This window comes from Chinchilla lanigera, unplaced genomic scaffold (genome assembly GCF_000276665.1).
Source record: "Chinchilla lanigera isolate Chin_1 unplaced genomic scaffold, ChiLan1.0 scaffold00085, whole genome shotgun sequence".
Lineage (NCBI taxonomy): Eukaryota > Metazoa > Chordata > Mammalia > Rodentia > Chinchillidae > Chinchilla > Chinchilla lanigera.
Genome location: NW_004955486.1, coordinates 2,601,820 through 2,626,451, shown reverse-complemented (window position 1 = coordinate 2,626,451; position 24,632 = coordinate 2,601,820). Strand labels below are relative to the sequence as shown.

The window sequence follows — 24,632 nt, the reverse complement described above, 5'->3', positions numbered from 1 at the left end:
TTTCTTCACAGGATTAGTTTTAATGATTTAAAAACAAGTCTGTACAAAACCAGCACCACACTGGCACCCCAGGCCCCGGGTTCCAAGGTCTCTTCCAGCACTATCTCTTTGGCCAGCTGTGCCTGAAGCCTCTGCGGGGACAACACAGGATGAGTTACTTCCTGCCTGTGCGGTGGCGCGCTCAGTCCTGCGCTCAGTCCTCCACAGCACAGGAGTGAGGGGGGCGGTTTGCTCAGGGTCCGAAGGACCGAGCGCACAGTGGCGGCGGCCCACACTCAGGCGTCCGGAGCAGGGCCCGTCGGGGGAAGGGGGTGCAGCGCCACGGCCCGCAGCTGGGCTGAGGCGGCAGAGCGCCCTCACGCTGAGCCTCGGGCAGGCCTCACCCAGGATCTGCTCTAGTGTGAGCATTTCGGCCCGCTGCGAGAACACTCCTCAGCAACAGGGACAACCCACATGGGCTGATCTGTTTTCCCATTCCTAAGAAACAGGCGGGTCTAGGAAGATTTCACACCTGTGCGCTCTGAGGTGACCCAGGAAACGCAGGAGGAAAGAGCTCGGGGACTTGATCCTGCGATTCCCTGAGGGGCCGTGTGACCGGCAGCACAGAACAAATCTCCCCCTCCCACCCCGCCGTTTCAAAGTAAGAAGGAGGGTCTCTCCTCTGCTGTTGTTCCCCAAAGTGAGGCGGGGCCCTTCCTGCTGGCCCGGGGAGGCCGGCTGAGACCGCATACCTGTCTGACTTGCCCGCTGGGAAGGACATGCTTTTGTTCCCCACTGACTGTTTCACTTTTTTGGCTGTAATGCATTTCTGAAACAATAAGAACCATTAAGCTGACAAGAAGCGGACACGGAAGCTTCCTAACCCGCCAGCTGATCCTGGAGACACGGGCAGGGGGTGCACTGCGGGTTTCTGCAGCTGCCACCTCCGCCCATCAGGAGGGGAGGCCGAGAGGCGGAACAGGTCCTGGCACGGACCCTGGTGGGGCACACGCGAGGGAGAGCTCTGCCTGCGACTTGGATTCCCACAGGAGTCAACAGTAACTCCTTTGAAACTGCACGCCAGCTCTGACAGCTCCTGGTTTTTCCTCTGCTGGGCCAGCTGATGGGTTCTGCCTGGGTCGGGGAAGACACGCGCAGGAAAGGGAACCCTGGACCCATCGCCGCGCGAGGTCAGACAGCAGCACAGCCGGCACGCGGGGACGCTGCGCGACGTTTCCGTTTCCGCTCATTTTGCAGGGCTGGGGACCAGCGCCGAGGGCCTGCACTAGCACGCTGAGCCGAGCAAGTGCTCTGCGTGGAGCTGCCTTCAGCCCTTCCGCTGCACTTCCTACCTTGCCAGCTGCAGCCTGCTTACTCGGGTCAAACTGGGAGGAAGGTCTGGATTTGCCATCTGCTGAAAGGTAAGAGACGGGACCGGAGATCACATCACTTGAGTTGCCACTTACAGCAGGCTCGGTGTGACAGGGGCCCAGAAGGCCACTGGCCACCCCCTGTATGACAACACACAGGTATGTGTTTCGTTCCTAGCGGCCCTCAGTGGCCTGAGATCAGGTCACGTCTCGCAGATGACTGCTGCGGGAAGGTGCTTTCTCATCAAGGAGCTCTGACACCTTGGGCTGGAGACACCAGGGCTGGAGACCCAGCCTGAAGCACTGCTCTGATAAAGCCCCTGTGCAGCTCGTCCTGGCCTGCGCCCCCACTGCTCCGCGGCTGTCCTGCTCTGCGGGCTGCTGTCGGGGGTGCCACGTGTGCCTTCGGGCAGTGGGGCTTCCCTGGCAGCAGCCGCAGGACAGGCCCCGGGGGCTTTGGGGCTTTCAACACCCAAGCCCTCACTGTGTGCTGGGGGTGCAGGAAGGACGTGCTCCTGGGCACAGTGACAGTGAAGGGGCTGAACCCCCCGGCCGTACGGAGGACAGCTGGCTGAGCCACCGCAGTGGCTCCTCACCTCTCCAGGGAGGACAGGGGCCTCTGGCCATGTCGTCAGTCAGCGCCGGGCTGAGCCTAACCGCGACCTCCCTCCCGCTCCCTGGGCCACGTGTGCCCCTCGCAGCCCTAGTCTGCTCCTCACCAGCGAAAGCCTTGAAGTCCGTCCGGCTGTAGTCATAGGGAGTGAACTCTCCCACGGGTGGAGCTGGGTCCTTCGGCTTCTTGGAAGTCTTGAGTCGCTTCTTCTCCTGTTTCTGTTCTGTGGTCCTTGGGTCACTTGTCGTGCGCTCTCTCTTCTTGGCAGCGTTTTCTAGCTGCAGGGTGAGCGTGCCCAGGGAGGACGCACAGGAATTTGTGAGAGGAGAAGACCCTGCTGCCTCTGCGACAGGGACAACCCTATACCGCGTAACGTGATGAGCAATGCTGGGATGGAACCCAAGCCCGAACGCAAAAATTCCATTGTTTCCTACGCTCCTCACAACAGGCTGAGGTCTTTCATGCAATCTGTCTGATGCTTCTGTGCATCGATGAGGTTGCAGTCTTACACCTGCGGTGCCGTGCTGGTGCTCAGGGGGCATCTCAGATCAACCTGTATCAGCTGGGGACTTGGTCTCGTGTCACATGAACATCAGGAAGTACAGTGTGCACAGAGGGGCTGTGGCTGAGCAAGCTGCAAGTTCCTGCCAGTCCCAGCTGGCACAAGTTCCTAACTGGACAGTGACATCAGCCACTTAAGAGAGGTAGGGAGCCGGAGGTATAGCTCAGTGGCACAGGCACCTGCCTGGCAAGTGCAAGGTCCTGAGTTCGATTCCCGGCACACACACGAAAAAGGTAGGGTTAGCTGTGTATGGTGGTGTACACCTACAGTCCCAGCACTCAGGAGGCTGAGGCAGGATGATTACTGTGCGTTCAGGGGCAGCCTGAACTACACAGCGAGACTCTGTCTCAGGAAAGCCCCAAAAGAATTCCTAAGCGTTCTGGGGTGGGGGGACAGGAGACAGGGCCCTGTTACCAGGCCACAGCTGATAAACACAGCAGATGAACACATCTAGGGAGAGCTCTTCTGGGGCAGAGGCAGTGTCAGCTTGGGGAGGGAGACGGGGCAGGCACTGGTGAGCCAGCCTGAGTGCAGGACAGGGAACACTTTGCCTGAACCGCAGGGCGACCTCGCCCTGAGCACGAGCAGGGATATCCTGCTTCTGCAGAGAAGCCAGCACGTACCGCAGCCTGCTGTCGCACCGAGATGGCCTGCTCCACGGTGGCTCTGTACTCTTCCTTGGCCTGTTCCCGGGTGGCTGCAGGACACAAGCGTCTATAGAGCTGGGCCCCAAGCACCGGTGTCCTCCCGACTCCACCTGCATGCATGATCTGGGGCCCCGCCACACCTCTTTGTTCCCCGCGTGTTCGGGGGGTCATGACTGTCTATACTAGGGCTAACCCAGAACCTGTCCCCTCGAGCTGGCTCGGCAGAGGACAACTCCTCCTACAGCTGCTCAGGACTGGACGCTCTGTGGCGGGGGCTGCGTGCCCTCTCATCTGCCACATCCAACTTGGTGCCGTCCTCACTGCAGAATGCACTCAGGCTGACAGCTCCTTCCCACCCGCTCCCTGCCCAGCACGCTCCACCGGGGCACGGGACTGGCGCTTCCCCTGATGGTGGGCGGGTTCTGCTCAACGTTACACTACTCAGGCGCTTCCTCAGTACTTCTAGAAGCAGCAGCCATCGCCCCCAAGCCTCAGCACCCTCTCCCTGCACGGCATCTCCTGCACAGCATTTGCTGTTCGCCGCCCACCACTCCTCAGCAGCAGGCGCGCCCGGAGCCAGGGCTGCTCCCTGCCGATTCTCGCCTGTGGCCCAATGATGTCATCGGCAAGGGCTGCCTGTAACAAGCATGCTGCGTTCACAGGGAAGTCACAGATACCTGTTTGCTCAGCTGCCTTCTTCTTGGCAGTTTCTTTAGCTTCTTTTTGTACTTGTACTTGGCTGGCCAGCTTCCAACGGTTGCTGATCTGTAATGAAAATAGACACAACAAAAAACTCCAGAACCTTGTCACCTGGCAGTGCCTGAGTATGTGACAGGGCAGCGGCGGGCTCTCTAAGCTAGTAGCTACACACATTCTTGGCCACCAGTTCCAAACCCAAGGTCACACAAGCCGATCCGCTGGCTTTGTTTGTAAGATCCTTTTGAGGAGAACAAGTATAGCTGTGTTCTGGGCACTGGGCTGGAGATTTTCACGCCCAGCATCTCACTCACCCTCCTCTCTAACCCCCACAATGGCGCCACCCCCCCTTCCCTTAGGAGTGGAGGAAGCTGGGCGTGGTGACACCTGCCTGTACTGGGAGCACTGGGGAGGCTGAAGCGGGAAGACTGGCACGTTAGAGCCCAGCCTAGACAATTTAGCAACTTAGTGGGACTCTCGCTCTCAAGATAAAAAAATAATACAAGGGCTGGGGATACAGCTCAGTGTGAAGGGCTGGGATCAACCCCCAGCAGCACCACCAATTAAAAAAAATAAAACAGAGATGAGGAAACGGGCTGGGGAGGCTGGGTAACTTGCCCAAGGCACACGCTCAGTAAATGGAGGAGCTGGGACTCGAGGAGGGACCATCCCCAGTCAGTGTGTTCCTCTAGCACCCACTTTCAGCTCTGGCAGTGGAGCATATCGGGGTGATCTGCAAGGAGCAAGGAAGGGATGAGCAGCTGTCAAATGCCCCGGCCGGGCGTGGGGGGAAGGCAGACCCCCACTCATTTCGGGAACACAGAGCTGACCCTCAGCACCAGGGCCCAGGCCGGTCAAGGTGTCGCTGAGTGACACAGCCACACCTGCCACCCTGGTCACCACCCTTCCTACAGGGAGGAAGAAGGCTTCCTGGCACCGTGCTGGCTCCCAACCGGGCAGGGACCCAAGGGAAGGGCATTCGAATGCACAGAGCTGAGGACAAATCCAAGGATGGAAGACAAGGTGTTCAAAACTCAAGCTGCTGGAACTGGGCTCACATGATGCTGCCTGCCTGTCATCCCAGCATTTGGGAGGCTGAGACAGGAAGACTGCTGTGTACTTGAGGCCAGCCTGGGATACACAGTTCAAAAGCCAGCCTGAACTACACAGCAAGACCCTGTTTCAAAAAACTAAAATGAAACAAAACAGAATACTCAAGTTGTTGGCTCTAGGAGCTTCGAAGTGACATACACAGCAGAAACGCATCAAGTCGTGCATTTAGGGTTTGCGCATTTTATTACACATAAACAAACCTCAATTAAAACCACAACACAACCCTTTCTCTCCCCCAGGGCTGGAGACGGATCTCACACATGCCAGGCCCCAAACCTGTCTCCTACAAGGCTTCCAAGCACTTCTGGGAGCCTGGCCCAGGCTCTGCCCCTCCCCAAAGCAATGCTGAAGCAGGCTTCTTCCTTCGCGTTCAGGGACCACACAGGCTCCCCCACATGCAGCCTGGCTAAGACAGAAACCTGGTTCAAAGAAGTAAGACGTCCCCTTTCCTTAGAAAGTCACTCTAGAAAGGGTGTCGAGCCCACTTACTTCATAGATTTTCGAGGACGGATCGAGCTTTGCTGCCTGGGAGATGTGGGCCCGGTGTTCTAGCGAAGGCAGGAACTGCACAAGGGAACACCACAGAAACGGCTGAGGCCCTTCAGGCGGCTAACCGAGGCCCACCTGGACACCAGGGACGCCTGGACCCCCGGGACCCGGGCCTGCCCTCTCCAGAGACTTGCTGTTGCTCCTCGGTAAGAGGCACAGGGAGCTCAGGAACCTGTGGGGATGCACAGCAGCTACTCACCATCCTGAATGGGTTTTCAAAGGACTCCATGATGTTCTGGGCCTTTTTCTGTGCGACCGTTAGTGGAGTCTTTCCATTCTCCTCAGCACTGGGTTCCTGCAGGGACAGACGAAAACCGATCACGATCGTGTTGTGACACCAGCATGCAAGCCTGGCCCGTAAGAGTAATGCCGACATCGGTGGCTACGCTCTCCGAAGCTCTCCTGTGGACAAGGCCCTGTGCCCGTGACGGCAGTCAGGTGCAGCATGTACATGTCTGTGCCACTGTGCCCGCCGCTCTCACCACCTGACAGCTGCGTACTGAGGCTTGGAGAGGTCATGGAAATCTTTCAGAGCCTTTGGCTAGTGTAGTAGAATAGGGATTTAAACTCAGATCTGCTTGAGGCCTTAACTGATGCCTGAAATTTAACAGTATATATCTTTCTGGGGAATGAACGGAATCTGTAACAGTGTCCTTCCCTAAAATGTGTGCAATGTTTGCTCAATCTGCGGTTGTGTTCCCTTGTATCAGAACCCAGCAGGGCTGTGTCTGTGCCTGCAGTTTGTATCAACAGCCTTCACTGCTGAATCTCCTGATGGCTGTTAACCCGGTGCTTAGGAGGCTGAGGCAAAAAGATTGAAAGTGAGCGCAGCTGGGGGAATTCATTGTCTTAGCAAGACCTTGGCTCAAAATAAAAAATAAAAAAGGGAATGTAGCTCAGTGCTAAGGCTCTGAGTTCAATCTCCAGGACCAGAAGCAAAAAAACAGAAACACCCAAACCCTAAAGCTCCTACACGGTGGTGGTGGTGCTAGGCATTGACCCCAGGCCCTCACACGTACTAGGCAAGTGCTCAGCTACTGAGCTACACTCCCAGGCGAGGGTATTTGTTTCTGCAGTGCTTGGGACTGAGGCCAGGGCCGGGCACACGTAGCTGTGAACTACTTCCCCATCTCTTCTTATGAATGGTGGAAGCAAGACCCAACCTAAATTCATGTGATTAACTTAGAAATGCGTATGAAGTCCAAGCCAGCACATCCTGCGGGTGACATTCCATCCCCCTCAACACTGGGACGATGAGATGGCTGTGATTTTAATCCTATAGCTTCTGTATCTCAGCTTTTTAAAATTATATGCTTCTGGTATTGGGGTTTGAGCCCTCTGCCTCACATTTTTTATTTTTACTTTGATATTTATTTATTTATTTATTTATTTATTATTTTTACTTGAGACAAGGTCCAACTAAGTTATCCACTATGGCCTCGAACTTGTAATCTTCCTGCTTCAGTCTCCTGGTAATGGGGTTATTAGTCTGCAGCTCGGCTCATGGCTCTGTGCGGCTTTATCATCCAAGCATTCAGTATGCCTGACACCTGCTCTTATCTAAGATGGGTAATATTCTTGTTTCTCAGCTCTTTCTGAAAATCACCTCCCCGCTTTCTCGAAGTCTATAGTCCTCAGACCTTCACCAGTGTGCTTTCCTTTCATCTCTGCTTACTTCAGTATGAAGCTGTCCTGCCCGGTGGATGCACTCAGGCCTTCCTTTTGCAAGGAGCCCAGAGTTCTGATCCCCGGTAGCCGGACGGGGACAGACAGGAAGGTGCTGTTGCAGCCCTGTGCACATCCCAGGAGCCTCGCCCAGCCCGTGAGCCAGCAAGTTCTCCAGGATGGGCAGTCACTAATGACAGTCTTCCCCAAAAGCACCTGTAGCTGGTGCCGGATGCGGTCAGGCACACGCAGCCTGGCTCCGTGTTTAGCACACAGAGACTCACTGCCCTTGCGGAGCCCCAAGGACCGTCCCTCTGCTGTGGCTGCCTGAAACCGCTGCTCTGCCACCTCAGCCCACACCCTCCTCCCTCCAAGCAACCATCCCTTGAAGGCTGCTTCACACACAGTGCTCATAGGAGGAGCCTCCCCCGAGTGCTCGCTTCTCCACGCCGCTCCCCATGCTGCAGTTTTCCCTCTGCCACGGTGTCAGAGGTGTGTGCAACCCTCCAGCCAGAGCCCTTTCCCTGCTATGGTCTGGGGCAGGCACCAGGGCCTCATGTGCCAGCAAGTGCTCCACCAAGCTGCAGCCCGGCCCCTCAGCCTGCGGGGTAAACCCCACAGACCCAAGGATCTGTCTCTGCGCCTCAGCGGAGCTTTCCCATACTCACGCTGAGTACGGTGACGACAGCTTTGGCGAGAAGGCACTGGGTGTCCAGCGGAGTCTCCTCTTTCGGGTCAGCAAAGAGGCTTGCCTGCTTCCGCGCTGGCACGGGCCCTGGAGGTGTGGGAGTCGGCAAGCTCAGAGCTGCAAGCTGTCGGCCCAGGCGGTGGCCCACCTCCTTCGGCATCCACAGGGAGGCCCCCACCTTACCAGCAGCGGGGGTGACTGGGTAGCTATCCGGAGGGGCGTGAGAGCAGTCGTGAGGTCCAAAGAGAACATTCTCCAGCCTCTGTATCAAAGAGGAGCCAGCGAGCCACATGTAAGACTTGCATGCAAGCCAAGAGCACTCAGCCGGTACACTCAGAGCTAGCCAGGCCTGTTGGGCCCATCTGTGCCCGCTCACCCCACCCGCCAGGGCGGCACTCTACCTCAACACCGGGCCGTGGTCCGCTCTTCTTCACTCCAGCTGTAGTCTCAGACTAGGGAAGAAAGGAGGCGATTGAGGAAGACTGTTCAAACTCAACGACAAGGGGTTCTCCCTGCAGACTGCGCTGCACCATGAGGAGCCCCTCAAAGAGCCTGAGACGCCCTCCCCTCCCCTCCTCCTGTTCTCACTTCCGCGCCTGACATGATTCCAGAGCCAGGAGGGAGGACCTTCTCCAGCAGCCACAAGCTCTACCTGGACAAACTACATAGCTAGGGAAGACCTGGTTTTCCTTCGGCGGTACACAGCAAAGAACCTCACGATTCCTTGCACACAATGGGCAAGCACTGTACCGCTGAGCTACACCCCAGCCCAGGAAGACATGTTAACATTTCTTTCTGCCCGAAAGACTGCAGATATCTTTATTATCAGATGATTCTTTTCTTTTGCTTGTTTTCTTTTTCTTTTTCTTTTTTTCCCCTGGTACTGGGAATCGAACTCATGACCTCGCGCTTGCCAGGCAGGTACTGCGCCACTGAGCTAAATCCCCAGCCCCTTTTTGCTTGTTTTCTTGAGACAGGTTCTCACTATGTAGCCCAGGCTGGTCTCAAATTTACAGTGATCCTCCTGCTGTGGCCTCCTGAGTGTTGGGATTATAGGCAGTGCCACAATGTCTATTTCTCAGATGATTCTTTGATTTTGGCTTTCTGGGTCAATAATTTTTCAAACAATTACAAATATGCCTTATCACCTACCAATACTACTACTGAACCAAACTGCTTAGAATTATTGCAGTAAGGGCTAGATGCAGCTCAGCGGTCCAGCACCTACCTTGTAAGAGCAAGGCCCTGCATTCAGTCCCCAGTACTCCCCCAACCAAAAAAAAGAAAAAAGAAAAACTGTTCCATTAAAACACAAACCAACTGAACACTTACTCTATTTTATGAAATAAAATGTTGCCCAGTTGCATAATGGGAAGCAAAGCCAACTAACATATTTAAACAAAACAAAAAGATCTCAATACAACCCAGTGTGGGAAAAAGGTTTGTCAGCTGTTCCTCAGACAAAAGATTACTATTGAGAACATATAAAGAACTAAAAAAAACCAGACCTCCCAAATTTAAAGACCCAGTTCAAAAATGGGCATCTGAGATGAATACATGCTTCTCAGATAAAGAAATACAAACAGCAAATAAATATATGAAAAAATGTTCAACATCACTGGTCATTCGAGAGATGCAAATTAATTCAACACTGAGATTCCATCCCACCCCGGAAAGAAAGAAATCAACCAATAACAAATGGTGGCTGGGCTGTGTGGAAAAAGGAACCTTTCTACATTGTTGGTGGGAATGTAGACTGGTGCAACCACTGTGGAAATCAGTGTGGGTATTCCTCAAAAAACTAGGATTGGAGGTCCCATCTGACCCGGCTATTCCCCTTCTGGGTATCTTCCCAGATATAGAACACAGCAATGTATGTGCATCCATGTTTACAGCAGCACAATTTGTAATAGCTAAATCTTGGAAATAAGCCAAATGTCCATCAATCGAGGAATGAAAAAAGATGTGGTCTTTTTATACAACGGAGTATTACACATCCATAAAGAAGGATGAACTGGAAACTTATCTAGGTAAATGGATGAAACCTGAGACCATATTCATAAGTGAAATAAACCAGATGTCCATGTGTAAACACTGTATTGTCTCCCTAGTGTGAGAAACTGAAAGAGTAAATAAGATCCAAAATACACAATATTATAAAATGGGAAGAAACTTCAAAAGGAAAGAGAAACTGGAATGGGGGAATGGAGAAAAGAAGGGAAAACCGAAAGGCAAAAAAATATATATAAAAAAATAGTTAAGATAGTTACACTACTACTTTCTTTTAGTTCATTGAAAAAAAAGTTTGTAGTAATATTGTTTCAGCAATTAAATGATATCTTGTACCCTGAGTAACTAACTTAAAGATAACAATATGTAATGTATTAACCATTGTTACCCTCCTATTATCTTGTTTTGAAATTTTTATTTATTTTCTCTTAAAAAAAACCCACCTCAATGAAAACATGCAAAGCTAGTATTACCCTCTGCATCACCTGCATAGCACAGGCACTTGTGCACCTTCCGATGCATTACACACTCAGACATGTATCTGAATTGTCAGTGACATGCCCCACTTTCATGTAAACTTGTCTGAACTTCAGCATCTCCTTCACAAAGCCAGCCCTTCTTGAATTCCTGACTCTATCCATGGTTCTCATCACTTCCCTCTCACCTGGGCTTTCAATTTGGAGTGAGCTGGCTGTGCATGCTGGCACACGCTTGCAATCCCAGCCGTCCAGAAGGATTGTAAATTCAAGCCCAGCGTAGGCAGCTCAGCCAGACTGTGTCTCAAAAACAGCGCTGGGGAAACAGCTTAGTGTGAAGGCCCTGGGTTCAGGGCTCAATACAACAAAACAGAACAAGAAACACGTACGGTAAATGGTCCTGGACTCCACCTTCATTCTCTTCAAACCCATTTGCTGTCTGGGAAGGACTGCAACAGTATTTAGTGCCCCAAACCGAGTGGCAGCCCTTTCCACCACCCGTTACCACGGCCCCTCTTCTGACGCTCCCTGCATCTCTCCCTTCCACTCTGTGACCACCACGTGCGCTCGGCACTTGCTTCCTTCGTGGCCTGCTGCCAGGCTTCCAAGGCACGCGCCCTGTGCTGAGAACCTACCTCCACCTCACTCTCACCCTAACTGCTTTGTTGAAACAGCTGACTGGCCCAGTTACTAGATGTTCGCTGCACCATCAATAAGGTCATAAAGTACGAGGATGAGTTTTAACTCCTGACCATCATAAAGAAAACGAAGGGGCTGGGGATGCAGCTCAGTAGTACAGCATGCACAAGGCTGCTGGTTCAACCCCAGCCCCCCACCCAGTATAAGCTGACGAAGACCCATTCACTGGATTTCCAAATTTTTGCCTCGTATAGGTTGTTTAGGATGGAGAGCAGCTCAGGAACACAGGAGACCACGAGGAAAGTGTGAGCAGAAAGAACTGGCCTGTGGGTCAGGGCCTTGGAGCAGAAGCACTGGCTTCTTACCTTGAGCAGGGGCATCTCTCGAGCCTGCCGGATTAGAAGGTGCATCTCATTGATCTGCTGCCGTACAAGAGGCGGTACTGGGTTGCAGCAAGCTATGATGCCCTGCGGTTCCCTGGAGACAAGAACACACTCAATTCACTACAGAAGCACAGCCCACAAGAGTGCCTGAGCTCCTGAGAGGCTGCGGTGGGAGGATCCTAAGTGTGAGCCCAACCTGGGAACATAGTGACTCCGCGAGAGCCTGTTTCAAAATATGTAAAAAATAAAAAGGGCTGGGACGCAGTTCAGTGTGAAGGCCCTGGGTGCAATCCCCAGTACTGGGGGAAAAAAAAAAGAGAAAAAAGGATAATGACTGCACAGGGAAGAGCTCCACGGCTAAGCTGCAGACCCAGAAGACAGACTGTGTCAAGGCAGGCCCTGGGCAGCCACCGCCCATGAGCTTGGGTGCACCAGGCTCTCAGCCTGACTGTGCAACAGGCGGGGCTGGAGATGAGCAAGCAGCCCTGCTGGTCCTCCGGCCCGCAGATACGGTTCCTGCTTATGCAGGAACTCAGGTCCCAACAGACTGCAGATACGGTTCCTACTTATGCTTCAACTCATGTCACAAAATGCTTAAGATCACCAGCCCTCCACTTGAGAAAAGTACAGATGAGAGAACTGGAGAGGTTTCCTCCCTAAGTGGCTGCCAGAGGCTCGGAGACTGACACCGAACTTCATTAAGGCACAGTCACCAGGACTTCTCACTTCACAGGTGTCAGTGCTCGCAAGGCAGCCCTTGGGCTGACGTGCGGGACTTCTTGGACTTCTACCTTCTGAGCCTAGAGGGCTAATCTTCTCTGAGAACACAGCCTGAGGAAGAGAAGTCAGCAAAGCCTGAACTGAAGGACAGGAGGTGTACGGCGGAGGTCAGACTCAGCCCTTAGACTCACTTAGGCAGCTCCTCAGCTATCTTGAGCATCATGTGGTTTGGCAGAACGTATCTGGAAGCAAACACAACAGGACCACGTGAAATTCAGCCAGCAAGTTCCATTCAGTGCTACAACATGGGGGCAACAACCAGCCTTCACGGCCAAAGGGAAAAAGTCCCGCTCCCCTGTTACCACATCTGCTTAGCCCAGAAGCAAGTGTTAAGGATTCTCAAGTCCTTTACCCGTAGCTCTCGTCCTCCGTGCGAGCTGTTTTGTCCCTCCAGGCAAACAGCAGCTGGAAAGCTGTCAGCTGCTGCGAGTTGAGATGCTTCTTTTGCTTCCGGTACAGTTCAAGATAGGACTCGTCAGTGAAGATCGGTTTGACGAATTTCTGCAAAACCCAGAGAACATTCAAGGTGAGTGGAATCGAAATTGTTCCCTGGGCTCCCGAAAACATTTGGCTCTTGTCACAGATCTAAGGAGCAAAGGTGGGAACCAGACCCTAGTCAGACACGGGCAGCTCGTGTGCTGGGGTTTGTGCGGCGCTGCAGGCTGTACCTTGAGACAGATATCCCTGCTCCGCTGCCACACCGCCTGCAGCTGGGCAGGCTGCTCGTTGCCTCGCTCCCAGAGCTCCAGCCGCATCTTGTCATAGATGTACAGCAGATAGTGGGTGTCGTCCCGGGCGTAGCTGAACATTTCCTCTGGCAGGGGCCTGAAATTGCAGCGTGGGATGTGGCTTCAGCAACTGTCCCACGGACAGCGATCCCACCCACTGGTGGGTGCTAGGACTTTCTGGAGCCACCTGATATCAGTGATTCTCTCACAGCTAGTACTCTGGCCGCAAGGGCATTTCCTACACCAAACTGTTACTACGACAGCTGGCGGAGGGGAAGGCAGGGTAATGATATGGTTAGAATGAGGCCCCAAGCTCTACTTGTCTGATCTTGGGCAAGTTCCTCAACCTGAGTGTCACTGGCCTCCCTTGTGACATGGTGACAAGCATTTCACAGGCTGCTGTGAGGATGACACGGAACACCTCTGAAGAACTCAGTCCAGGGGAAGGGCTCAACAGCAGGGACTGATTTTCAGAAAATTAATACATTTTCTTCTTGTATTTGGACTCTCCCTCCACCCACCCCACCCACCCATGTACTGGGGATTGAACCTAGGGAGTGCTGAGCTACTTCCCCATCCCTGTAAAATTTTTAAATTTTGAGACAAGGTCTCACTAAGTTGCCCAGAATGGGTTGGAACTTGTGATCTTCCTGCCTCAGCCTCCCAAGTTACTGGTATTTCAAGTGCATACCACTGCACCTGGCCCTGTTATATTTCGAGTTTCTACTACTACTACTAGTTCTTTGCACTGAACCTAGGCTTTTCGCACTCAGCTACATCCCAAACCCTTTAAATTTTTTCTATTTTAATACAGGGTTGCACTAAGGCACAAAGCTGCCCAGGCTGGGCTTGAACCTCCTCCTTCAACCTCCCAGAGTGCTGGGATTACAGGTGTGTGCTACCACATGTGGCTTCTTTTCATTTCTGCTATTTAGAAAGCCTGGCTTGTGGAGCTGGAGAAAAGCCTGGTGACGTGTTCACGTGACCCTGCAGCCCATGGAGGCAGCCTGTCCCTGAAAGTGCTCAGCCGGGCAAGGCTTCCCGAGACTGTGACTGGCCTGTGCGACAACAAACGCAAATGCCAACCCGAAGGCACAGTGCACTCAGCTTCTCGCACACATCCAACCACTCCTGCCAGAGAGCCGAGCTGCCCAAGGCCACTGGACACGGCACATCTTCCCAGCAGGCTGAGTACATCAGTCAGCCCCATGTAAACTGCACATCACCACCCTGAAGTTTCCTATTGCTTTTGTGCTGCAGAGAACACCTGCAGAGAAGCCTGGCGCCGTGCATCCCCAGGTCAAACAGGGCTGCAGCCTGAGCCCGGGCTCCGTGCTGAGACATTAACGACTGCCCGGCTTTCTTTGCCACCCACGCCTCCTCCTCAAGTGCAGCTAACCGTATCCTCCAGTCTGCCAGCTGGTACTGCTTGTTGGACTCCACGCCACAGTACAGCCTCAGCAGGTGGTCAAGCGAGTGCCTGCCCAGGTTGAGAAGGCGTGCGGCCTGATGGGTATCGAACATGTTCACCACGTACAACCCAAAGTCCTTCTGCAGCCACTCGATGTCGGAATCGGCACCATGGAAGACCTGAAACGACACCAAAGCCATGCTGTACTCCACAGAAGGAGGCGCTCGTCTCTGAGTTAACTGTATCTCCAGCTTATTGGAACACTAGAAATGGAAGCAGTATGACAGCGAGACATATACAGTTTTAAATGCTTAATTTGGGCTACAGCCTTCATCTGTCCTCCTAATTGTACACAGTTAAGGGCTGAAACTGCTACCAGCCAAAAGTCTGGGGAAGTAGCACGATTAGCTCCAACAGTGTCTCTAAGTCCAAGCAATGCTGATGGCTGCAGTGCTCAGCCTGATGATTTACCACGTTTCTGGTGGTAATGAGCTACAGCTGAGCTGTTCCCACAGCGTTTACAGACTAGCAATTAGCATGTGGAGGCAGGTACTGGGAAGGGCTGGCTGACCTTCACGATGGCAGGGTTGGTGAGGCTCTCGTTGAGAATGTACATGTCGCTGCGAAGCTCCAGGGTGTCCACAATGAAGTCTTCTGTGCGGGTGGAAATCTGCATCAGGCAGGTCAGTCCTAGGAAGCTTCTGTAAGAGTGGTGCTAACACGGGTACAAAAGGGAGTGGGAAAATGACATCACTAGGCTTTCCTCGACCGACCTGGAGAAGTCAGCTAGAGGAAAGCTACACGATTAACTATTAACAAAGAAACAGGTGAAATCAGTGCTAGTTTTATATTTCTCAAGTAGGTGAACTCATAGAAAATGTAAGAAGTCCACACTCTAGTTCAATTACAAGATACCTCCAAGTCTACAGCAAATGCTTCACAATTCAGGAGCTTCTCGTTGAGTTCCACAAGTCCGTCCAGGGAGGACACAAAGTGGCAGGGAGTTTCTTCTACAGGTCTGTATAACTGGAGTGAGAAAGCACAGCACAGTGAGAAAAAGGTGACCTTCAAAACCACCGCCGCTGAAGTACACAGTGAATTATGCAACCAAGAAACATCAAGCCATACCGTTCTACTTTAAAGACACTCAAGGAGTGGTAAAGTTACAGCAAATAATTGACTGACTTCCTTCTTCAGGCTCCGCAGATAACCTTAAACTAAGGCGGGGGCACTAACCTGGGGTTGTGGCTTTTGAAGCACCGAGTCTGGTGGAGTAAAGTGATCCAGTTCATACTGATAAGGATGTGCAAACCTGAATGAATAAATAAAACAGAGATCTTCTTAATTCCATGATTCATAGGAGAAACACCCACTCTAATCCAGTTTGTAAAAACAAGTGAGGAAAGACAGGTTGTTATGAAAACCTCTTTATAATATAAAGCATTGTATCAGGCATGGCGGTGCACACCTGTAATCCCAGCACTCGGGAGGCTGATGCAGGAGGATCGCTGTGAGTTTGAGACCAGCCTGGGCTACAAAATGAGCTCAAGGCCAGCCTGAACTGCATAGTGAGACCCTGTCTCAAAAAGACCAAAAAAAAAAAAAAAGCATCACAATTGCAGTATTTATTCGAGTGCATCAAATAAATCAGTTGATACCTGATTACCCCCTACACCATGCCCGTCCTGTTTTTGGTTTTTTGAGATAGGGTCTCCCTAGGAGATTCAAACTGGCCTTGAACTCAGTGATCCTCCTGGTTCAGCCTCCTAAGTGCTGGCATGCTTTACCAGGCCCTGCAGCTTTACAAACATTTGAATATTTATTTGCAAAACACTGTACGGATGATGCTGTAGATAATATAAACATGGTAAAATGAGTTGGGCACAGCACGCACATGTGTAATGCCAGCATTTGGGAGGCTGAGGCAAGATCTAGGCAGTATGAACTAGATCATTTCACTACCTAGCAAGACCCTGTCTCAAATAAATAAATAAACAAATAAATAAATAAAAATGTACAATGCCTTATGGTGTGCAGTATCAAGTTTGTAAAGTTAGAAAGACGTGCAAATATTTGAGTTGGCCAGGCGCTAAATGTTAAGTTTTTTTGTCCCTCTTTCCTGTATTTCCATAAAAACCCCAAGTCTGAGCTGAGTGCAGTGGTGCACACCCGTTATCCTAGCACTCTAGGAGGCCGAAGCAAGAGAACTACAAGTTGGAGCCGAGCCTGAGCAACTTTGTGAGACCCTCTCTCAAAATGAAAAATGAAAATGAGCTAGGGATGTAAAACAGTGCAAAGGTCCTGGGTTCAATCCCCAGTACTACGAAAAGAGGGAAACTAGAACAAAACAGTCCTGACTCTTCGGTGAGTCCCGTGAGATAGGCACCACCCTTCAGTGCCTCTCCTTTCCTAGCGCCTGGCCTGTGGCCTTCCGAAGCGGAGGCAGCCGAAGGAACGGGTGCACGAGTGGATGGACCAAACGGAGAAGACGGCCAGCGCCAGCAGGTCTAACCCGCTTTCATCACTACACTGAAGTCCATCTTTTACTTTCGGTGGTGGTTCTGGGTAGCAAACCCAGGGCTTGCCATGCTAAGCACACACTCCGCCACTGAACCACACCCCCAGGCTATTTGTCTATTTTAAGCAAAGTTGTCCCATGATGCTCATGCTGCAGTGAAAAACCCCTCTTCATGCTGAATTTGTTAGTGAGCTCCTCCTCCTGGGGCAGTGCTGTGCAGGCCCCGAGAGCACAGCAGGAGGCTCAGCCACGGCCCGCGGGAGACGAGGTAAAAGCCCTGCTCCTCAGGCTCTGTCTGTACATTCTATAAAAGGGAAGAAACCAAGTGCAAATGGGGCTGGAAGGTGGGCAGAGAGCTCAGACCCCAGCACTTACATGTCCTGCTCAATCTGCTGCGTTCGCTGCTGATGGATGAAATCTGCCAGGGCAGGGGGCACATCCAAGTCCTCAGGCCGGTCCTGGGGGCGTTCCCGCCTTTCCTTAGAGAGAACTGGAGACCCAAGCAGTGACAATATCATCAAAAAAAGGATGCACACCTTCCCGTCTTTCCCAGCTTTGGAGGGGTACCTGACTCCCTCTGAAGACAGGAGACAGGCAGAGACCGTCCTGCTCTAGGCTGCCTTTTGCAGCAGGCTGGAGGACAGACTCCAACACAAACAGGGGCAGCGCTGCTCACCCTGAGGGAGGGGCTTCTGGGCATTGGGCTTGATGAAGATCTTAGGGAGAAACGGCGTGTTGGAATTGTCGATCTTCTCTCGGAACTTGAGCTGAGGCCGGATGATATTTTTGGCATGAAGCAGCCGGAAGGTTTCGGATTTGGCTTTTTTGCCATATTCTCCTGCCTATGATCAATGTATACAAATATGTTTTAACATAGCAACTTGATGAATTAGAAAAGCAAACTGCAATTTCTGTCTTCCAAGGAGACAACAGCCTCATTCTAAGACCCATTCCCTGACTCAGACTGCACTGTGTTTACGAGAAGAAGCTAGAGCAGGCAGTGCCAGTTCTGTGTCCAGGAAGTGCAAACAGAAATGCCAATTAGAATGGCCGAAGCTCTGCCGTAAGGCTCGCAACAGGAAGGAGCTCTAGTTAGCCCGCAATGCCACCCTCACCTTCCGGTTCCAGCTGGACACTACTGTTTTGGGGACCTCGAGGCCTGCAGGGAGGACCGGCTGCTGATGCTTATTCACACCCGACGCTTCGTCCAGTAAAATACCCTGAAAGGAGGGAAGGCATTAGGTAACTGCTTTCCTTAAGGTTAACAAAGCTAATCACTTGACATTAAAAAAAATACATTTACAGACTTATGTGTAAGACTATACATACAGATGAATGGATCACTGATTGTATCAAATCATGCCGTACATCAGAAATGTATTTGTTACAAAAAATTAAAAATTTTTAATTTTTGTTTTATTAGTGTATGTTTACATTACCTAATGACTACATTCCTTGTGGGGAGTTGGTACATATACATAAAACATCTTAATTCTTGTTAAAAAAATTATTTAAAAAAGTGTATCACTAGGCTGGGTGTGTTTTTGTACATGTAAACCCAGCAACTGGGAGGCTGAGGCAGGAGGATCATCATGAGTCTGAGACCAGCCTGGGCTACATAGTGTGTTCAAGGCCAGCCTGAGCTACACAGCAAGACGGTGTCTCAAAAAACAAAGAAACCAAAACATCACAAAAAAGTGCGCATCACTATATGAGTGGCAATTAGAAAGTGATACCAAGTAATAAACATGTGCTTAAGGGCAGGCAGAGCAATAATCACTCCCAAATATGACTGACTACAGCTGAGAACTGGGCTGAAAACTCAAACATGATTTAACAGTGTGATGTGGCAATAAAGTAAAGGTAGAAGATTAACTACATTAAGCTCAGCCATAGACGTGCTGGGCATGTGGCTCGTGACAGCGTGCCTGCCTAGCAATGCACAAGGCACCAGGCTTCATTCCTGGCACTGAGGGAAAACTGAAGCAGCAGAGTATTTAGAATGAGCACAGAGGTAGGCCTGATTAGTCTGCAGATGTGGAGGGTCAGTTTTGGGTACTACCAACGGAAGCGCACACCAGTGAGAGAGGACACTGTCCCTGGACTTGAAATAAGATGACAGAAGAATCCAGTAAAACAATGTGTTGGGCATCAGACTGAGCAGAGATGACTTCACAGGAAGGAAGAGCACAATTTCACTATCTCCAGGACTGTCACTGGTAGAAGATTAGATTTATTCTGGATGACCTGTTTAATTCTGTAAGTAATGTTCTGCTATAGAGTAAGGAATAGGTTGAAGATAAGCTAGACAGGATAATACAGTACTCCTTCCATCCTGTGGGGTGGGGTGTTCGGCACACTGTGAATAGCAGTAAGAATGGACTAAGTTTTGGCTGGGCTGGTACAGAGGCCTCTTCTAATACAAACCAAATTTGCACATTAGAAAGGTAGATTTGTAAGCAGACACTTAAATAGGCTTCTATAGGAATTTTTTTTTTTTTTTTAAGATAGTGTCTTGCTATGTAGTTCTAGCTGGTCTTGAACTTCTTATGTAACCCAGGCTGGCCTTAACTTGCAGTGATCCTCCTGCCTCAGCCTCCTGAGTGCTGCGATTACAGATGTGTGCCACAACACCCAACTTTTTTTTTAAGAGCACTGATATTCTGAAGACAACTGCAGTTACTTTCAAGCAAAAAGATGCCAGTTACTGGAAGAAGGGGAGGTTATGCCTGGTACGAAATGCTAAACTCATTTCTTTTTCATTTTCTAAACTGCGTGGCGAAGCTCCAGTGGCGCAACTTGTTAGTGTGCGGTACTTGTATAAAGTGCTTGGATTTCTCTTTAGATTTTAATATAAAAAGCTCTGTTTGTTAGTTCATGCAAGTGTGTGGTGAAGTACTCACCACTCTCTCTAGAATCACATCGTTGGTATCAACTAGCAAATCGAACTTGTCCTCCAACTCAGTCGCTTTGCTTCGGTCCTTAATGTTGCTCCGACACCCATGATACTGCATCACCCTACTCATGCTGAGAAAGGAAACGCACCGTCAGTCTGGGGGCCTTTATTTCATTTGCTGAGAATATGGGGGAAAACTTACATGGCTGGCTCAGACCACTCCCAATATTTTTTGATCAACCTAATGAAACCTATACCCTACAGCAACCTTTAAAAACCAATGCCTGGTTTATTTCACTTAGGAGTATATGCACATGTGTAAACATCGTATTGTCTCTCTAGTGTAAGAAACTGAAAGAGTAAGTAAGATGCAAAAGGTACAGCAGATATTGTGAAAGGGAAAGAAACGGCTCAAAAGGAAAGAACAACTGGAATGGGGAAAGGAGAAAAGAAGGGAGAGAAAAATATACATATACACACACACAAGATAGCTAATACAATTGTACAACTAATTTCTATTCATTGAAAGGAACACGTAGTGCTTATATTGTTTGATCAATCTTACACGCCTATATTTTGTAATCTGAGCAACTACTTTGAAGATAACAACATGCAATAACCGTTGTTAATTTCCTATCGTGTTGTTTTGAAATTGTGTATAGTTTTTAATTTTTTTTTTCTCTTAAAAAAAAAATAGCCAAAAAACCCAAATGAACAAAACAAAACAACCCCAATGCCTGAGGGCTGGGCACGGAGCTCAGGGGTAGAGCCTGTTCTTGGCCTGCTCAAGGCCTGGGGCTCCATCCCCAGCACCAAAAACAAACACTGCCTATACGGCAATGGCAAAGATGAATGTATTTTTTGTTGTTGTTGTTGTTGTTTTTTTTTTTTTTTTCTGGTACCAGGAATTGAACTCACAACCTTGCGCTTGCCAGGTAGGCACTGTGCCACTGAGCTAAATCCCCAGCCCGGCAAAGATGAATGTAAACAAGAAAAATACGATTTTTGATTTTAAAAGTTTTTAAAAGTAAGTAGGCAGAGTGTGGTGGTGCACAGTAGTCCCAGCACTTGGGAGGCTGAGGCAGGAGGGTTGCTGTGAGTTTAAGGCCAGCATGTACTACACACTCAGATGCTGTCTCAAAAAAAACCAAAAAAAGGTAAGTAATACTGCTAATGGTGTAGCCTTGTGCAATTTACTACATCTTACTAAGACTTTACTCCTCTGTAAGTTTTTAAAAATTTTTTTTTATTTTAAAGAGTAAAAGAAGGATAACATAATACTAGGGGGGGCTTACCAAATTACAAAGTGGCAGGAAATTATCAATGGTTATTGTTTTACATATTGTTATCTACAAGATAGTTTCTCAGGAAAACAAATAGACAAATAGTGAGTTACAGACAAAAGAGGTAGATTATCAATAGTTGTACTATACTTTGGTATCTTCAAAGTGGCTTCTAAAGAAAATAAATAGAACTATACCTGAGTGACCTACTGAATAATCATTAACTATTCTCAATGGTTGTTGTAGGAAACACATAATAATAAACATGCATCCATTATTCCTCTGTTAATTGAAGATATAAGCTGTGCGTGGTGGCGCATGCCTGTAATCCCAGCACTCAGGAGGCTGAGGTAGGAGGATCTTTGCGAGTTCAAGACCAGCTTGGGCTACAAAGTGAGCTCAAAGCCAGCCTGAACTGCATAGCAAGACCCTGTTTCAAAAAGACAAAAAAAACCCAAACACCTCAAAGCTTCCTTAAATTCTAAAAAAACCATATGACACTATCTAAAAAATGGGACTCTGCATTTTATCCCCCAATACCAGGGACTGAACCCATGGCCTTTGCACTGAGCTACATCTAAGCCCTTTTCTATTTAGAGGTTAAGATTTCATTAAACTGCCCATCATACTGAGCCAAAACTTTCTCTTTTTGGGGCGCAGGGGTACCGGAAATTGAACTCAGGACCTCATGCTTGCCAGGCAGGCGCTGCACCGCTGAGCTATATCCCTGGCCCTGAGCTCAAACTGTCAATCCTCTGCTGACTCAGCCCCCAAGAATACTAGGATTCCAAGCATGTGCCACCAAGCCCAGCAGCATTAATTATTTAACATGGGAGATCTAATCCTGTCATGTAACAGTTAAAATTAACGTTTATGTATTATCTGTCCTAATACCTTTATTTTCAGTTGTTTTGTTTTGTTTTGGTTTTCTGAGATAAGGTCTCACTATGTAGTTCAGACTGGCCTTGAGTTCACAGTGATCCTCCTGCTTCAGCCTCTTGAGTGCTATGATTATAGGTTTGTGCCACCATGCCCAGTCACCTTTTTTTTTTCCTCTTTATTTTCATTTCTTTCGCTAACATATAAAGAGGTGAAAAAAATTATTCACCTCTTTAGTTTCATTTCTTTCACTAATTTAAGAAAAGAAGCTGGGCGTGGTGGCACATGCCTCTAATCCCAGCACTTGCCTGTAATCCCAGCACTTGCCTGTAATCCCAGCACTCATCTGTAATCCCAGCACTCACCTGTAATCCCAGCACTCACCTGTAATCCCAGCATTTGGGTGGCTGAGACAGGAAGATGTTTGCGAGTTGGAGACCAGCCTGGGCTACAAAGTGAGCTCAAGGCAAGGCTGAACTACATAGCAAGACCCTGTCTCCAAAAGGCAAAAAAAAAGAATACATGGTACTTACCACTGGAGCAACCTGTCCCCCTGTGTTTCACAAAACGCCTGGAAGCCAGGAAAACTTCGGTAAAAGTCATACTCGTCACCAAACTGTGGCAGGCCTCCAGACGCCTTGGTGACTGCCACCACCGACCCAAGAGCAAACTGTCAAAACCAAGGAAAGAGGGTACATTTTAAACACGGATCTTCCTTCAGTAAATCACTGTTTTGAAGACCTACTATACCTTGTATATAGCATATGCGGTGCTAGACAATAAAGGTCTTCACTTATTCATCCATCCAACACATTTCATTTCTTGTGACTCACCCCCAAGCCCTTTTCAGCCCTGAGGATTCAATGGTGAGCACAAAACCAAGTTTGGGGCTTCCATCTTTGGAAGAGCAAGGAGAAAGAAAAATACATACGCAGTCCCGTGTTCCTTGATAACTAGCATATGTTCTGAGAAATACATCAAGTGATTCTGAAATCATGTGAGCATAGAGCATACACACACTAAAATGGTTATAGGGGCTGGGGATTTAGCTCAGCGGCACAGCGCCTGCCTGGCAAGCACGGGGTCGTGAGTTCAATTCCCGGTACCAGAAAAAAATAAAAAAATAAAAAAATAAAATGGTTCCGATATCCTTGGCCATGTAAACTGTGGGAGCACTACCCTATGGGTGGTCTATCATTAACCAAAAACATCATTACACAGTGCATGACTACATAATACAACTAACATTTAAAATGACCTGAATTCAAATCTTGGCTCTGCTACCTGTGAACTTAGACTTTGCAGTGCTAGGAATTAAACCCAGAGCCTCATGCCTGCAGGGCAGTAATCTAACCACTGAACTACATCTCCAGTCTTGAAATGACATTTTCAGCAAGCTATTTCATTTATTTACTTTTGCCCTCAAAAAAAGGGCATAATAAAAACTGCAAACCCTACATGTTGCGAAAATTCAGCAAGGTAGTGGAACCATGTAGAACAGTGCCTGCCACATGAATGCTAATATTATGACTCAAGTTCAGATCCCTGAGCTCTCTATAGAAATTTACTGTACCTTTGTGATTTTTTGGTGGGGTACCTGGCCTCGAACTCAGGACCTTGTGCTTGCCAGGCATTGAGCCACTGAGCTAAATCCTTGGCCCTATGATTTTATCTTGATACACATCTAAAAACAATACAAGCATACTCTAGACACTTTGGATGACCAATTTATAACACTGGATTCAGCAAATACCAAGTAGTTCGCTGTTTACATTGTGGAGTAATGAGGAAAAAAAAGTGGCTTTCATTGTAAAGGATGGAGGTCACCTGAAGACCAAATGACAGCACAGTCAGTTCTGTGAATAAATGTTTCCCAAGAGCCGGGTGGGGTGGCACAAACCTGTAATCCCAAAACTTGGGGAGGCTGGGGGAGCAGGATCACTGAGTTTGAGGCCAGCCTGAACTGCACAGGGAAACTCTGCCTCAAAAAGACAAAAGAAAAAGAAAAAGAAAACCAAACAAACCCCAAACCGAGACAAAAAAAAAAAAAAAAAAAAAATGTTTCCCAAGGAAAAAAACATGAAAAGAGAGGTAAGGAATTAAGTCATGATATGGTAATACGGAGGCCTGTAAGCATGTCACCGCAATCAAGGGTACGGCTTGCCAGTCTACGAACTACTCAGAGCCAACTAAATAACAGTACAAATGAGATATACTGTGAGTTGAGTTTTCGCAAATTTCTTTCTTTTTGGTTTTTTTCCGGTACTGGGGATCGAACTCACGACCTTGCGCTTGCCGGGCAGGCGCTGTGCCGCTGAGCTAAATCCCCAGCCCCTTCACAAATTTCTTTCAAGTCTTTTTTCTTTGGAGATAGAGTCTCACTATGTAACCCAGGCTGGCCTCCAACTCACGGCGATCCCGCTGCCTCAGCCTCCCCAGCGCTGGGATTACAGGCGTGTGCCACCATGCCAGACTGAAGCTCGGTCTACGTTTGTTCATATTTAACCTACGTCTTACAAATAGTTTCAATGCACCCTGTGGGTTTCAAGGATGTAGTGACGAATGTGCCTTGACGCCTGGAGGAGAGGCACTCGGCGGCAGCGGTGACAGGTGACGTTTAACCCCGCAGCCTGACCACAGAGCACCGAGCGTCCCGGAGGAGCAGCGCGACGGGGGCGGGAAGCGCGGCGGCCCGGCGTGGAACGCGCGCCGCAGCCCACCCCTCCCGGGAGCTGGCCAGCCGGCTC

General features: G+C 49.7%; 1 protein-coding gene across 2 annotated transcripts in view; it reads right to left on the bottom strand.

The window, feature by feature from the left end:
* The window catches only part of Exosc10 (exosome component 10), a 25,090-nt gene continuing 458 nt past the window's right edge, over window positions 1-24,632 (bottom strand). The window contains exons 2-25 of one of the 2 annotated variants that reach the window (XM_005404005.1): window positions 22,419-22,555; window positions 19,731-19,854; window positions 17,943-18,047; window positions 17,504-17,669; window positions 17,203-17,317; window positions 15,546-15,621; window positions 15,225-15,335; window positions 14,881-15,024; window positions 14,298-14,488; window positions 12,839-12,995; window positions 12,523-12,671; window positions 12,302-12,352; window positions 11,373-11,484; window positions 8,284-8,334; window positions 8,066-8,144; window positions 7,863-7,969; window positions 5,729-5,824; window positions 5,470-5,544; window positions 3,849-3,936; window positions 3,148-3,221; window positions 2,069-2,240; window positions 1,332-1,393; window positions 732-808; window positions 1-131 (exon numbers count right to left, since the gene is read on the bottom strand). In XM_005404005.1, the coding sequence (XP_005404062.1) occupies window positions 101-131; window positions 732-808; window positions 1,332-1,393; window positions 2,069-2,240; window positions 3,148-3,221; window positions 3,849-3,936; window positions 5,470-5,544; window positions 5,729-5,824; window positions 7,863-7,969; window positions 8,066-8,144; window positions 8,284-8,334; window positions 11,373-11,484; window positions 12,302-12,352; window positions 12,523-12,671; window positions 12,839-12,995; window positions 14,298-14,488; window positions 14,881-15,024; window positions 15,225-15,335; window positions 15,546-15,621; window positions 17,203-17,317; window positions 17,504-17,669; window positions 17,943-18,047; window positions 19,731-19,854; window positions 22,419-22,555 (2,550 nt within the window). In that variant the 3' untranslated portion in view covers window positions 1-100. Of the gene's footprint in view, window positions 132-731; window positions 1,394-2,068; window positions 2,241-3,147; window positions 3,222-3,848; window positions 3,937-5,469; window positions 5,545-5,728; window positions 5,825-7,862; window positions 7,970-8,065; window positions 8,145-8,283; window positions 8,335-11,372; window positions 11,485-12,301; window positions 12,353-12,522; window positions 12,672-12,838; window positions 12,996-14,297; window positions 14,489-14,880; window positions 15,025-15,224; window positions 15,336-15,545; window positions 15,622-17,202; window positions 17,318-17,503; window positions 17,670-17,942; window positions 18,048-19,730; window positions 19,855-22,418; window positions 22,556-24,632 lie in introns of both variants that reach the window. The other variant, XR_263942.2, reaches the window with a different exon arrangement.